The 17,163-nt window shown below is 38.2% G+C and overlaps 1 protein-coding gene across 1 annotated transcript; it reads left to right on the forward strand.

Annotated features, from left to right (window-relative positions):
- Positions 1–1,237: 1,237 nt before the first annotated feature.
- On the forward strand, positions 1,238–15,676 carry LOC148371582 (uncharacterized). The gene is made up of 5 exons (XM_088326123.1): positions 1,238–1,512; positions 8,646–8,778; positions 11,663–11,847; positions 13,325–13,595; positions 13,677–15,676. Exons 1-5 carry the CDS (start codon positions 1,453–1,455, stop codon positions 13,838–13,840), a joined length of 813 nt encoding a protein of 270 aa, XP_088182249.1. The 5' UTR covers positions 1,238–1,452; the 3' UTR covers positions 13,841–15,676.
- Positions 15,677–17,163: the final 1,487 nt, after the last annotated feature.

Here is a 17,163-nt window from a genome sequence, read left to right on the forward strand (position 1 = left end):
TTGCTCTTGAGGCATGTATGACATTTAAAAGGACTTTGTGTACTAATTAACGCCTCCTAGTGGTAAATCACTAAATTAAAAGAAAAACACTATTGATTTAAACAGTGAAATATACATGTACTATCATTGACCTGCATTTAGTTCACATATAAGGCTTATCTAGAGGGAGTTGGCATAATTTTTGGCCATCTTGCTGCTACAGATACTCAAACTAAAACCTCTCGTAAAAAGCTGAGCAAAATATGAAGAAAAATTGTGTTTCGGCCAGTTTGAGTCCATAGTTTCTCCTTGTGCTATTTAGCACTTGTTTTCGGTTGCACTCCACCAGGTGTGTCGAACCTGTTGCCTGTGGGCCGGATCAGGCCTGCCAAGGGATTGAATCTGACTTGCTGCACTGCTGAGAGAAGCGCACAAGAAAAATGAGATGTAGTTTTATAAATGTCCACTTGATGGTGCCAAAGCCAGATGCCATTCCCAAAGCAACTGTTACTGCATTCTTGATATCAATTGTTCTTCTGCAACCTCAGTGGAAATGTTTAAATCTAAGCTTAAAACACACTTCTACTCTATAGCATATGAATAACCTATACTTTTCTTGGACAATATCTCTGTATTATTTGTGATTGCAACATCCTTTGCTGTCTGGTAATCCTGAAAGGGGGATGCCACATGTGCAGTCCCTTCTCAAGGTTTCTTCATTTTCCTCATGTTGAGGTTTTTGGGTTTTTCCTTGCCCTCATGTTGGTTCCAGACTCTTTGTGATTAAGGGCTATACAAATTAAAAAAAGACTTGACTTGAGAGAAGTCCGGATTATTTTCTCCTCTGTCCTCACCACCCTCCTTACACTGCTCCAGTCGGAGAGAAAGATGGAGACAAAAAGAAGAGATAGACAAAAGGAGAAAACGAACGAATTTTGAGAAAGAAATCCAGCTCCAGTTGCTTTTTGAGTGCCACTTGCCTTTGGCATCATCAAATGGACATCTTTAAAATTGCAGCCAGTTTTCCTCTCGCACTTCCCTGGGTGCCGTCTCACGGGCTGGATCAAACCTTGGCAGGCTTGATCCGGCCCGTGGGCTGCATGTTTTTCACCCCTGACGTAACTTAAAAGGCAAAATAATACGTGGTGGAATATTCGCTTCCCGTCTCCATGAAACTCGCCCACGCGTTTCCTTTCAGCCACGCAGTGACGTCATGACGTGACCGGCCACTGCGTCATGACGCAGCGCCAGACCAAACAACTTTTCCAGACTCAGCGAGCGATCCCACATTTCTTCTCCTCCAGCTGCGGCGCGCCGTCTGGCTGAGATTTATTCGGGTTGTTGAAGATATCGACGAAAGGCGACTACTCTCAATCGTACACGGCTTATTTGGATTCATAGACATAGATTTTCTACTCCCGTCCTTTCAAATAAAAGTTTATCTGGTTTTAACCCCTCTCCTTGAAACTTGAGATGAGGACCCTGTGGTTGTTGTTCCTAGTCGGGCTAGCCCCTGGATTCATAAGTCAAAACGTAAGTAAAGTTACGCTTTTCTCATTTTTTGTGACTTGTATATTTTACAAAAGTGTCTCTTTGTGCTAAAAACTATCATACGTCCTTTTATCCACGTAAATAATGAGCTAAAGAAACGAAGTTTGGCCGACTAGTATCAAGCCCAAGCTTTTTAAGTCCATGTGTCGGTGGCTAGCTGGAGTCGAGTTGAAACGGGACTACTCTGTTTGAACTTCTTTTTTTTACCGCTTTCCAAAACACAACCTGTAATTTATCACTTATGTAACGGATTAAGAATCGAATGAAACGAAGTTTAGTCCACATGCCGCCTCGGGCCATTTTTTTCCACTCACCGCCAACAACACCAGAAAAAAGCCCAACCTGTTTTTTCCCTGTGTGTGTGTGTAACTGGCAAAGGTGGAAAACACATGGAAAAAGTCCCTTTTCCCTTTGTTTCGGAGACAAAAATATACTGTTTATAGAAGTCATCTAAAGCACAGTGGAACTAAGTCCAGTTAATATCTTCAATAAGCGTATCGTGGACTGTAAAAGCAAGCCTAGTGAAACCTGAGACTAGCTCGAGAGAGTTTATGAAGTTTCTCCACCTACAGTACGTACAAGGCCCTGCAAGTTTGGAACACTGGCAAGAAATAAATCTCCTGTGAAACCGTATTGAACCTAAATTGTGTCCTCTCAAATCCTGAAAAGTTTTCTACTGTCCCAGTTGGGGAAGTGTGTCCGTAAAATTACTGATTAGTCAACCAGCAAAGCTCATGTGAATGATGAAAGTGCTCGTGACAGGATGTGAGCTGTTTTTCGTGTCATTTTCTGGATGGATGACTCACCGTGAGTCTCCCCGGGCTAGTCTAGGCACGATCGGAGTCGCATGGGATATACAGAATTTGGGAGACATTCAAGGACACCTGCATTGTGTTTTATTGGGACATTATGTACAGGACAGCGCTGTGAGTTAGTGATTGAAATCTCTGCCTTACAGTTCTGGTTCTACGCATCTAAGGTCCAACTCGGTGATCCCAAACTTTTCTGTACAACAGACCCCTTTTGATGTTTGACAACATATACACAGCCTGGTCCAAGGGCGCCATCAAAACATTTGTGTACTGTTTTTAAAATAATAATGATGCTGAGGGTATATTTACTTTGTAACAATGTGCAACATTTGTGTGTCCTCATAACAACTCATGAAAATCCCCTGACATGGCCAACTCTGCGCCAACTTGCTGCAAAACAAGTCGCTATTGTAACGTTCAATTCAAAATGCCACTTCGATATGCATGGCAAGTTATCAAAAATACAAACTTGTCAAAAAGACCAAACCTGACAAGAAGTGTCCTGGTGTTATGTGGTTCCTGTTTCATATTCTTGGCATAGGGCAGTGTCTGAAATAACGTCTGCCCGGAAGCCTGAGGCGTGCATCTTTTACGTCGGGCGTATAACTTACAGAACGTCTACGCCTGGATGGCCGACAACTTTTTCAAGAAAAAAAATCTTTCCCGATTTCGAAATCTTTGTTCAGTTTGGAAATTTCGGAAGTTCCTTTTGCAACTTGCATTCTCGGCAGCCAATCAGAAGCCTGCATCAAATGAAATGATCTGCATTTATATAGCGCTTTTCAAGTCAATTACTTCCCAAAGCGCTATACAATGTGCTCCACATTTCCCAGTAGCGGCCTTGCAGCCATGTAAGGCGCTAACCTGCCTATTGGGGGTATTAGGGGTTCAGTGTCTTACCCAAGGACACTTCGACATGTAACACGGACGACCCAGGATTCGAACTGGGATCCCTTGATCCCAAGACGAGCGCTCTACCTCCTGAGCTACTATCTGCACGATTTTGTTTTAAAAAAAACACCTAATTAAGGTTATTCAGACCACTATTTTGATTTTCAGTGTGCATTGTCTGTTTTTTTGTTTTGTGAGTACTTGACCCTCCTGTTGTCCTCGGGTCAAAATGACTCGCCACAATGTTGTTAAATCCAGATAAATGCCTGTAGATTATATTTTATTTCACTGTAAATGTTATGACTTCCTAGATTGGTCCCAAAGGTAGAACATCTAAATGTTGTTTTTATTCTAATTTCTACGTAAGCTGTAAAAAAAGTACAAAAATTGACCTTTAAATGAAGACAACATGAGGTTTAATCAAATTGACATGCCGTATCCTTTAAAAATCAGCGTCCTCTTCTGGGGAGTTTTGTTATGGTTGCTGTCTGCACACACAAGGCTCAAACTGGTCTAACCCACTTTGTATTTTTCTGCACCGTATTGTACATATTATGAGATAAGGCGGGTTTATTTTTAGCCCTTTATAACAAGAACTGCAGTTGCCAATTGGTGATCTTAGTTGGATCAGTTTCTTATGGTATAAATCGATTCAACTATTTAAAAAATGCCAGTGTAATGATTATGCCTCAGGTGTATATTCTGCAAAATGCCTCCATGTCTTTCATTTGTCAGCACTCTGGGCACCTGTCAAGCCAAACATCAGTCCGTCCTTTTATGTTAACCACGCGTAGGTTATCACTTCACTATTTTGGGACTAATTGGTAGAGACGAACATTTCATTTTTTACTGTAAGTGTATTGTATCGCTGAGACGATAAGTTTCTCATATGCTAGGGAATTGTGGGTATTGATTAATTTACCTTTTTTAAATACATTTTTTTAATGAGGCACAATTTAACAATGTTTTTACCTTGCCTATAATTATCATCATTCTACATTTCGACATATATCTGTGTACCTCTACCATTCACCAAAGTGTGCTTATAGTTTGAATTAGAAATGAGAACTAAATGTTAGTGTTTAGTGCAACATAAAATACTGTCTGGACAGGGAAGATTGCATTCATCACAGAAAGACTCTGTGTTCAGTGTCAAATTTCACACCGGTGCCAAGGTATTGTGTTGACGATGAAAGCAACATAGGGAGGTCAAGATTATGCATTTTTTCCTGTGGTTTCCACTTTTGTCTTTTCTCAATCTCCTCTTGAAGGAAATTGTTTTCAAAGGTTTTCGCGCAGTGGTGTTAGATGTGTCGTGTTCCATTTGATGCTTTCTGCCGCTAGTTTTTATTTTCTCTGATTTTACTCAAAAAGAATAACCCATAATTTAGAAAAAGCTGTCTATTTGATCGATTTGAATTGCAAACAGAAAAAAATGTTAGATAGCCTGTGGTGGACAGCAGTTGGGTTTTAGCTTTCCAAAAGAAGATGAGCTAAGAAATGTCAATATTCCCAAACAGGATAGTTAGATTGCATGCACTCCAATAGTTGAATCAAAATTGATCTTCCAATTCAAATGTTTTTTTTCGTTTTGTTTTACTTCATTGAAGACACTGTACACCACACGGTGCTTTGCACTGCTTTCCCCCTGTGCAATCATGGTGGTTAGGTTACACAACCAATGCTACCATGCGTTGTTGTCATCGTTACTGATTTTCAAGTTTCAACCCATTGGAAAAATATTTCCCTCTAACAACTGTAAAGCCCATGTGGCCTGAGGGAATATTTATTATAGTACAAGAAGTAACAATGCATTTCCATGAGCCAATCTCGTATGCCTTCGTCCACTGCATATGGGTTTTTACTGCTGTGACAGGGTTATTTCCAACCCACCCTCATCATGACAGAGCACCAGGCTACCAGATGACTATACACACGGTATGCTCTCTGTATGTGAGAGAGACCCCATGTATGTTTTCCAGATGTCAGATTTTTATGTAAACAGGCATTAAAGCAATACTCTGGCAAAGGGAGCGTGATAGTCAAATGTTTTCTTTTTTTAGGGGGAGGGTGAATTTCTTCATCTTTTGGCTTTTAGCTCGCAGATTTGCAGTAGAGCTATTCCGATGTACCATTTCCATCTAGCTGATGTGATATTTGTGTATGGCGTGTGATATTTTAAAAAATGAGGAGGCAGGGTTTTGCTGGTTCAGAAGATGAAAGCTTCTGAGGTCATAGTAAGGTGAGCTCCTGTTACCATAAAAGGGCATCCTGCTTTCTTTCACCATAGTTTCCTCCACACTAAAGTCTGTCAAGTAGACTCTGGTGGGAGTTGCTTGGACAAAAAAGGTTACCACATAGGCATTTTTTTAAATCAGTTTTTACTAACACATGAACTTGTGTTTCATGATACACCACCCCAGTTTCCTAAACCTTTTTTTCCTCAATTGTTTTCACAGGTGCACCAATCAAATTATTTTACCCAATCACTAAAAAAAATCATATCTGATCCAGATGTCTTTTTTTTTTTTTTTTTTTTAATAAAACAAAAAAGTGCAATACCAGCAAACCTTTGTTGAGTGATCGGTTGGTTTTAACTTCATATGGAGTAGCTGTCTTAAATAAAAATAAAAAAGCCTGTCAATCGTCTTTGGACAAGAGGGCTGTGGACTACTCTGGCTTCCAATGAAATAATTGGGGCTGATTGGTTGACATCCATATCTTTCAACAAAACTGCCAAACCTGCTCTCCAGACAAGAGTTGATTCTTCAGTGCATTTGTTTTCATGTGTGACATTTTATAAAATATATGAAATTACAATAATGCCTGTGCCCCATACTAACGAGTATCCCAACTTAAAATATGTCTCCTTCCCGCGGTTCAGATCGTTGGGGATCATTTTGACCGTCCTTTTTGTCGGGAATAATGGTTTCTGAACTAGGTGTGAGCAGTTCTAACCCAAGGAATGAAATGTTCATTATCCGTCCGCTGTTATAGATACAACTGTTTGATGTCTTTGAAATCTACAAACATTCATCTTCAGTCCTCAAGCATGTTGTGTATCATTTATATTTTTTTCATAATTTGCACACACTACGGTTGAAAAAAATCCAGGAATAGTAAAAGCAGATGTCGCACTCGTGTATTCTGATACATGTCATTGGCTTAGAGGCACGGAAAACATTTTAATTACATTTCTTCTTACCAGCTTTAAAGGAAGATTAGCAATACAGCGCTTCTGCCACCAGTGTTATAAAACACTGTATTGCCTGGCTAAATGTGTTAAGTGAGGCAGATGTTCTCCTGAAAAGAGCCATGTCTGACTCACGAGCCATACATTCCCAACCCCTGCTTTATTCTATATAAGGGATTGCCTGGTCTCAATACAAACAGAAATCGGAGCCAATAAATCAGCTGGCCAATTAACCCATGTACCCCTGATTGTTATGCTACTCATTGATTTCTTTCAATCCTTATTACGGGGGCTTATAACGTCACATTTAAACGTAATGTATCTTTGTAATATTGAATTGTTCCGCTCTGAATCACAGAAACAATTGTAGCAGTGTTTTGTTTGTTTATTCGGCACCTGTTTCTTGAGTCCTTCCCGTCCTTCTCTCCCCATCACGGGATCCATCCATGTTCGCACCTGTGTTAATAGAAGCATAGCTTGCATACCAGACATGCATACCTCACGTCTCAATGGGCCACATTCATCTGTGGGATTTTGTGTATCTTACAGAATTTCAGGCTTATCATGCTGAGTTGTGCAAAGGTAATGCTGGCATGGCAAGTTAATGTGATTTGCGAGTCACGGATCAAAAGTTCCGTTTATCTCACTTACATTCTTTGTGATGCTAAATATGGCAACCAATAGGTGCTTAGATAGATAGATAGATAGATAGATAGATACTTTATTCATCCCCGAAGGGAAATTCACTTTTCCAGCAGCATCCCTAAGCTGAGAACAATCGAAAATAACTGAGAACAATCGAAAATAACACGGGAGCTGCTGGAGTGGCTGCCATTCGTGACGGCGCCGGAGAAACGATTCAATTTGAATCATGTACAAACAAACAAACAATTGAATCATGTACAAGAAACGATTCAATCTGAATCATGTACAAACAAACAAACAATTGAATCATGTACAACAAACAAACAAAATATTTATGTTTCAATAAGTGGAGTGTTAATAAAATGGGGGGAAAATAATTTCTGATACTGATATAACCAGGTAAAACTAATTTTAAGTTACCTGTCCAAATGAATGTTGTGCCATCTCACCTTTCCCACTCTCTCTGCTCGCTCCTGAAACTATAATAGTCCTATTAAATATTATTGGAACCACATATTAATTCAATCAAATTTTAGCAATTTAAATAAATCGAGGCTTTCTTTGGCTCTCCTCAATATGGTATCACTTTGAACATATTTACGATTCTCTCTTTTGCCTTTCTTAGAAGTTTTTATCATATTTTTGAGGTTATAAGTTGCAGTTTTTGTATTAGTTTGGCTGGGGCTGTGACTTATACTTTGAGACCTATGTATGAAATTATTAACGTTATTTTGGGGTATATCCTTTAACAAATAAACATGACTTGACCTGACTTTACATGATATTTCCACAGCTTCTAAAGAGTGCCCAAGCCCTGTGTTGATACTTTGACCATTACCAGTGCTGTGCCAAAAAATGTCCCCTGTGTGAAATGCCTCTCCCCCCACACCCCCCAGCATGCGTCACTCGCGCACTCGCGCAAACATTACAAAATTACTTAGTATCTCATTTTTAATAGAATGGTTAAACACAGAGCAAACACACCTTGCATAGAAATCACTTTTGATCATTTTAAATGTTTACTTTGGTGAAATGACACCACCTTTTTTTTACCAATTAATGGAAACGTAAACGAGTTGCTTTTATTACCATTAACCAGCAATTCAAAACAGATCTTCCAAATTTCACATCTATTAAAAACTGGTATGTGTTTTACCTTAAAGCTTATTACGCTGAAATTAACTTTCGAATTATGAACAGATAAAACAAAGGACAAACGTTCAGAAGGGGAGGTGTCATTTCAACAAAATAAACATTTTAAACTTGTTCAAAAGTGATTTCTATACAAAGTGCTAATGCTCTGTGTTTATCCCCCCCCCCCCCCCCCCAAAAAAAAAAAATAGAATGCAAAGTCGTTTTAGAAACGTTTGCGTAAGTGACATCCAAGGGGCGGCATTTCACACAGGGAGACATTTTTTAAATTTTTTATTTTAAATTGCTTTTTAATATGGCATGTATATTTTTGGTGTTGGATTTATCAAATACATATCTGCCGGAAATGTGACTTGAATACGTTTTCATCATCTGAAAAATGCGGTAATAACGCTCATTGATCTGTTCCCCCCTCCTCTCAGATGGCTGTTTTATCCCAGACGCTTTCATTCATTGGTGATGACCTTTACATTGAGGGTCAAACATCAGGAGACCTTCCGATAGATGATGAAGATGGAGACGACTTTGGCTCTGGATCTGGATCCGGGGACTATGGTAAGCGGACTGTGCTTGCATTTGAGTAACTTGGATCTTTGTATTTTTAGACCAACACAAAAAAGAAAATTGGATTTTTTTTGGATTGATGGACAATTTCCCATTCAGAGTAGTGTTTCAGTTTTTAATTATAAAATTTGACTGTTGTTGGTAAGGCATTACACACATTTTCGGGATGAGCATTGCTATTGAGTCGTGAGGTTTTCAGTGTTAAGTTGTTACTAAAATTCAGGCCAATGGCACCAGCAGAATGATTATTGACAACGACCTGAAATAATTTTCTAACAGTTGGTTTTTGATAATGTTTTTGTTCAGGAGGAACTTGTGTTTCAAGTGTTGGTCAGAAAATCGGTGTGTTTGTATAGGTGGATTATCCATTGTCAGTTGTGGCCTCTTTAACGAAGCCAGCTAATGCATCTGTCATTAGTGTGCCCAGCTTCTTGCTTTCTAATTCGTCTGCATGATTGAATGCTCAGACAATTGTGCTTCTTACATTTTTTTGTCCCAAAATAATGTGATCATAGTCATTAGAAGCCAAAAACATGAAGTAATTTTACTTTTTATTCATAATAATCATTCTTTCAACCCTCCAATGCAACCACAAAGAATGAATGTCTTCAATTTGAAGCCCTTCTTCAATCGTGCTGATTAGATAGATAGATGGATAGATAGATACTTCTCGGAGGGAAATTCACTTTTTATTTTTTATTTTTTTTTATTTTTTATTAGAGCCAAATATTGCATTAAATTTTGTATCGAGACTTAAATAAGTCATCTAATAAGTGAAATGTTCAAGTTACTCAATTGAAACAATAGTACTGCTCATCAATTTGTTAGTCCGTTGCTAATTCCCTCTTGAACCTTGACTTTTTGCCCCGTTTACCACCTACTCTCCCTCAACTTTGGCACACACCAACCTTTGCTGCTGCGTTGCACATTTTGTGTATTAATCCTGAAAAAAACATGTGTGCTGCAGTCTTTAATTTTATTTTGTTGCCATAGTTTTCTAAAGTCTGATGCAATCGTCTGGTATCCGATTCCACACCTCTCGCGTATTTATGCAATGTTTTTTCAGAATATTTTACCAAATTTTGCAACTCTTTGGAAATCAAATTTAAAGGGACCTTTGTATTATTTAGCGCCTCTTAGTGGTAAAAAAAAATCATTCTTTGAAAATAATAAAAATATTATTCAATGATTTGAATAATAACCAAAAATACATTAACTATCATGAAAACATGTTTTTGCATAACATGAGGCTCACATGGAGGGAGCTGACATGATTATCCACCGTCTTGGTGATAAGGGTAAATGAACCACAACCATCATCCCACAACCCCACCCCACAGCCAATCCACCCCCCAAAAACATTGCGAAAGGCTGGGCTGAAAAATTCGAAGAAAAATGGTGAGGTTTGGTCACTTAGAATCGCTATAGTTTTTTTATCTTCTTTGTGGGTTGTAGCACTCGTTTTTGTTTGCATACACTATACAGCGACTTCTAGTGGTCAAATATTACACAGTTAACCTTTTTAAGTTTATTTTAATTTATTCAAACCTTCTTTAAATAACTAAACACACCAAATTGAATATAATGTACTACATATTCACTACAGACATTAACATAATATACCTTTGTATCATTTTGCAGATAAAGTAAAGCATTATTTTTGACAATAATATAACGGAGGAACATTTTCAACTTATTATGAACATATTATTTTTTTCTGAATGGGCCATTTGTGTCATACTCACTAAATAAATCCCAAATGCGGCACCACTGCTCACATTATCTTCAATGGCTGGGTCAGATGCAGAAAATAAATTTAATTGCACTCTGTATCAAGGTCAGGAGATCATAACACTTAGTTATTTAGCTAAATCTTTGTATTGTACAGTTGTCCCATTGCTTTGTTGGCCATGGTGAGTCGACATGCACATTCAGATGATAAATAAAGAAATCTTATCAATGGATACTTTTGTATGAAAGGGTATAGTCCGACCAGGATCAAAATACCGATTTTTTTTAAGCAATACAAATGAATTGTTTACATGACAAGGGATACATGAACACCCCCATATACATGGCGTTGGTGCGTCATTCGATTTCAAAGGCAAAACTGGAGCGACTTGATCACACCAATAGAGGTTATTAACGCTTTTAGGTTTTAAGTTAATTAAAGGGTGATAATTCTTATCACTTACCACAATTAATGAAGTTCTCTGTTTGTTTCCTCCTTGCTCCAAAAGTGTCTTCTGTTGCTGTATCATGTGTATTTACAATTTGTGCTCGTATGTTGCTCGCCAGAAGCATGGATTTAGACTATATGCGGCTGCAACTGAAGCATTGTCAATTTCAGGACAGAAAGTAATAAAGAAATGTCCAGGGATAATCAACCAACACATGCGATACTTGTTTAGCGACTACACCAGAATGTGAGTCTATCATTTTTTTGTACTGTAAATTCACATTTATAAGTAGCAAAAACAAAGAAAAAGAGAAAGTGCGAAATAATGCGCAAAATCAATCGGACCATTTAAATGCACAGGCAAGAGTAATTATAAAATGAAAGGACTAACCCAACTACATCAATGGGACTGCCTGCAGTCAGATTATAATCAATTTATGTGTGATACATGTCTTTGCATAACCTGAATGAAGGCAATGCCAATTTCAATCAGACATTAGCTTGCATGTAAACGGACCCAATGGTTGGTGGTAAACTCAACCCCCCTTGACAAGCGTTTTCTGGGATAAATTTACTATTCTCTGTCAAGAATAAACCCTGTTTGTCATTATACCTGCTAAAATAACAGTCATAAAGGTTCTGTGTGAAGAAGACACTATAAGGTCATCTAATTAAAATGTCACTTGTTTTTGATAGACAAAGAAGAGAAGGAAACAACGATCCTGACAAAGCTTATTGACATTAACCAGAGCGAGAAAATACTTCCATCTCTGGCAACATCGGTTTCTCCTCATGTTCAACCAACTAAAGAAGGGGACCATCGCCATCCACCATCCACAGGGGTGGACAGTGAGACAGCATCAAGCAATGTGGACACCAAGGTAAAGAAGAAAAAAATATACTGTATATATATTTATAATGCAAATGGAAACCTTTGCCAAACCCTTGTAGAAAGTATGGCCTTTTTTTTTTAAATTTTGCTTGTATTGCCAAAATAGAGAATGAGCTTGCGGCTAGGGCCGCCAGCAATAAAGAGTTGCTAGCATTAGCGGCCAACAGTGCTCAGAAAATGTTAGGACCCTATATACTTTTAGTTCAAGCGCCACTAATGTTAATGCGCCCTGATTAGCATATAATTGGTGACTAGCAGTACTTGCTGAACTGAACCTCTAAAACAATGCTTTTCAACCAGTGTGCCTGGGCACACTAGTGTGCCGTTAAGACCTTATTTAGTGTGCTGCGATAAATTGCCCGATTTTATCTTTGCAAAAAATCAGGTCATTGTTCAGTATTTTTAATTTCTTCCAGCCAACAGCTGGGTAACTGTAACATTCATCCGTATCAGTAGGTGGCAGCAGATTACTATTTTATTTTCTTTCTTTTTATATACTAATCATATGCTCATGAGGTAGTACAAGGAAATCTATTCAATGACTTAATTTGAAATGAAAATGATAAGTTTCAACTTTAGTAGACACTCAAAACAAGGAGAGAAGAAATCAATAAATTTTGATTTTGCGAGGACAACAGGAAGAGAAGCTTTCAAATAAAGGCCTTTCACTGTTTCCTTTCTTTTTATTAAATGTTTAAGTTTGCACAGAAGAATAACAATACTAAATCTAATAATATAAAATTCGTTCTTTTGTTTCTAAAAAACAAACGGAAAACAAAATAACAATAAAAATAGACACCAAAATGATTAATTACCCGTATTTTCTCCTGAGCCACAGTAACGAAAAAATAAAAAATAAACTGCTCTCAATTTAAGCAATTTGATAAAAACAAGGAAAAAAAATGCTGAAAATAGTGCCAGGGATTACTTTTCAACGTTTTCGAAGTACGGTGTAGCTTGAGATTAGTTAATGAGACAAGTATGCGGTGGCTCAAAAAAGGTTGAAAACACTGCACTAAAACAGGAGCGTATACGTTTGACAGCGTTTGGCCAGATGCATTTTAATAAAGTCGGATGTTTGAATTCAAACAGAGCAAGCAGATTAATGCAATAAAAAAAACCTAAAAATATTTAAATTTTATAGGTTTTAACAATTTATGAAAGCTAACTTACAATTGGCATATGAGTGACATCACTATCAAATTGTTTTGGTCATGGGGCATCTGCTTGATCAATATGTATTCAATACCTAATCAACCACCAGGCTTCCATCCTCTGATCTACATATTATTTTGTCAATGAATCAACATTTTAAAACAAAACTTGAGTTTCTTCTATATCATTTTATTTTTAATGATTTTGCAACTTTTACCTAGAAAAAATAAAAACATGAAGCACATGACACTAGTGGTGCTGTGGAGTTTCTGCCTTGTTTTTAAACGTATTGGTCTGCTTGTTCCCTTAAGGTGCTGGACAATGACCAAACAGCTGACAGTTTCACGCACGCTCCCACTCAAATTCCCACCTCTAAGGGTGAGGACATACAAGAAACTGACGAAGACAACAGCCTAGATCGGTGGGATGACCGCTCGGTCACTAAAGATGTCGAAAAAGATGTTGAAGACAAAAACGGAGTTCTGACAAATGAGATTGTCGTGGGCCGAGGCAGCAGAGTGTATGACTCTCCCGATGATGTGACATCCGAAAGCATGTGGGAGCGAACGGAGGTGCTGGCAGGTGAGCTCGTGTTTTCATGAGGTAACTCTCAAGAAGATCCAGGATACATTATGAACGCTGGTTCTATCTTTTTCCCTTCAGCGGTGATAGCGTGTGTGGTGGTCGGATTGCTTTGTGCCATCTTTCTTCTTGTACTGCTGGCCTACCGCATGAAGAAGAAGGACGAAGGGAGCTACGACCTGGGCGACACAAAACTATCAACAACAGCTTACCACAAAGCACCCACCAAAGAATTTTACGCCTGAACTGCCCGATAGAGACTGTGAATAGATATTGTCAATTGCCAGGTTGGACTGAGAGCTGCTCAATATCTGCTTCTTTTTTCTCTTGATTTTTTAAATTTTCCTCAACAGCAACAAACCTCAATGCTCAACTCTCCTATCTGCTATCTTTTCACATCTGCCTTAAGCCTGCACATATCTCGCACAAGCCGGGAAAAGAAAACGAATGCATTCATATCATTCCAATCCAGGAAAGGAGTGGAAGTGTCTCCGCAGGATCACAGCCAATCTAGTCAAGCAAAGTTTATTCAACACTGTGCCTCAACCTATGCTGCCTGTCTCACTCGCATGGACTCACGATGGCGTCAGCCCAGCCTAACATTAATAAAGAAGTTGACTGAAACAAGTAGGACACCGTTGTGTTTAATGATATCATAAAACGGTACTAGTATTCCAAAGGGCCACAAGTTTCAGATTTCAAAGTCCGATTTCATGGGTTGGTTCACTTGTTACATTTCGTTTAGTGCATTGTCTTGACTGTACGAATGTTTATGTTGTCATGAATAGTGAAAATGCTATTCCATATTATATCCAGTATTGGTACGCAAGTTTTGGGTTCCTCTGCAGGTACACATTATAATTTTAGTTGTCATTATTCTTGTATTTTGACTAATCAGTACCATTGGTCTAATTTTTTGTCTTTGCAAATTTTAGCTTGTTTGTGTATTTTATATTTTGAGATTTTTCACCCAAAAGCCATTTTACAGAAACGACTGCATTCTATGCCGTATATGCCCGATGCTTTTGCACACACAGTATGTCAACCTTGCATTGAACATTCTTAATATTTACTGGGATATTTTCTGTGATGACTGAGTGCAGCAAGCAAAGCCAAACCACATTCCATTGCCATTGCCAACTTTATGCAGCTATAATAACAGGTTTGACTGGTGACAGCATTTGAAAGCTTTTCTGCGCAATAAGGTTTTTCAGTAAGAAAAATGACTTTCAAGTGTTCACTTGGATTAATGCAGTACATTGGAGACTTTGTTTTATCTATACATGTTTTAGCATTTTGTCTGGTGCTAATTGTAAGACAGGGCATGTTTTGGTTTCTTTGTGGATTGAGGGAAACTTATTTTTGGAGCAGTCCTTTTCGTAGACTTCACAAGTTTTCAAACGTAGAGTTGTGCCTCTTAAAAAGGCTCTAATGAAATACATATTTTTACCAAAGTTTTCAGAAATTCTGCTCATATTGAATTTGTGTTTCCTTTAACTTGTAACGTTTTTTTTCAGTGAAATAAAAATGTTTAGTAAATTGAAATTGCTGTTGCACAAAAGTCTAGTCTCCCATGCATTTCTTAAGCTTTTTGTAAAATTCTGTTAAACGACTGACATTTTCTGGCTGGAATAAACAAAATGTTATGAACATTAACCTTTGCTTTACTGTACTCATCGGGATCATTTGGATGCCAGATAAAGGAGCTGAATCTGCAGTTTCATTCCAAACGACCAGATCAAGATTAGTTTCTAGGGTAATTCAACTTCAAAACACAAGGAATGAGGTTAAAACTCGATATGCAAACATAAGCTGTGTGTATACCAGTTAAGCTACTGCAACTTTCATTTGGGAGTTGCTGACTACGTAGTATCGATACGATGATTTAATTTATATTTTAGACTATAATCAGATTCAGTTTGTAAAATGTACAGTACTTTTGTATTAACTATCTTTGTTTCTATGCTGATGAAATTATTTCAAATGTATTTTTTCTATGACATTCATTTCAATGTTAGTACACCAGATGTATGTAATTGTCTTGAATACATTTAATAAAAGCTACCAAAAAAATGGTATAACCATTGTTTTTTGTTTTGTTAGAGTTGATTGCCAGGAGTTGGTTTGGTCTTTGCATCAAAGGGGCCTAGTTTTGCGTTTTTCCTTCCCTCATGTAGGTTTCAATAGAATAGAATAGAACTTACTAGAATTTACTTAATAGAATCAGGGGAAGGTGTCATAATAGTCTGTAGTTTGCAATCATCTGTGGTCTCAGATAAACTTGACTAGTGCATTTTTTAAGTGATCACACAATATTGGTGGGGACAAGACAATAACTGCTTGATATTGGTGGGAACACATCCCTGCACCTATGCCAAAACTATGCCCTTGATTGTAAACTGTGACCAGTAAAAGGTACAAAATGTCATACGCTACTAAAACAACAGGGCTAATACTTTGCTGAAATTGTTTATTTAGTTCCATGATTTTTATTGATTGGATGTTCCTTGCAGGATCCACGCATTTTCTTTGCTTGTACTGGACTGTCTCAGAAAATTAGAATATTGTGATAAAGTTCTTTATTTTCTGTAATGCAATTAAAAAAACAAAAATGTCATACATTCTGGATTCATTACACATCAACTGAACTATTTCAAGCCTTTTATTATTTGAATATTGCTGATTTTGGCTTACAGCTGAAAAAAACTCAAAAATCCTATCTCAAAATATTAGAATACTTCCTCAGACCAAGTAAAAAAATAATTTTATAACAGCAAAACTAAATCAAACATTTGAAAATGTCCATTGATGCACTCAGTACTTGGTTGGGAATCCTTTTGCACGGATTACTGCATCAATCCGGCGTGGCATGGAGGCAATCAGCCTGTGGCATTGCTGAGGTGTTATTGATGCCCAGGATGCTTCGATAGCGGCCTTCAGCTCATTTGCATTTGTAGGTCTGGTGTCTTTCATCTTCTTCTTAACTATACCCCACAAATTCTCGATGGGGTTCAGGTCAGGGGAATTAGCAGGCCAATCAAGGACAGTGATGCCATGGTCAGTGCACCAGTTACTGGTGGTTTTGGCACTGTGGGCAGGTGCCAGATCATGCTGGAAAATAAAATACTCATCTCCATAGAGCTTTTCAGCAGATGGAAGCATGTAGTGCTCTAAAATCTCTTGGTACACAGTTGCATTTACTCTGGACTTGATGAAACACAGTGGACCAACACCAGCAGCTGACATGGCTCCCCAAACCATTGCTGACTGTGGGAACTTCACACTGGATTTCAAGCAACTTGGATTTTGCTCTTCTCCAGCCTTTCTCCAGACTCTGGCGCCTTGACTTCCAAATGAAATGCAAAACTTGCTTTCGTCTGAAAAGAGGACTTTGGACCACTCTGCAACTGTCCAGTGCTTCTTCTCCATAGCGCAAGTCAGACGCTTCTTCCGTTGTCTTGAGTTCAGAAGTGGCTTGACCATGGGAATACGGCTATTGTAGCCCATTTCCCGGACACGTCTGTGAACTGTGGCTTTTGATACCTGGACTCCAGCTTCAGCCCACTGT

The sequence above is a fragment of the Urocampus carinirostris genome, chromosome 2, assembly GCF_059441175.1.
Source record: "Urocampus carinirostris isolate Australia breed hairy pipefish chromosome 2, RoL_Ucar_1.0, whole genome shotgun sequence".
In the NCBI taxonomy this organism is placed as follows: domain Eukaryota; kingdom Metazoa; phylum Chordata; class Actinopteri; order Syngnathiformes; family Syngnathidae; genus Urocampus; species Urocampus carinirostris.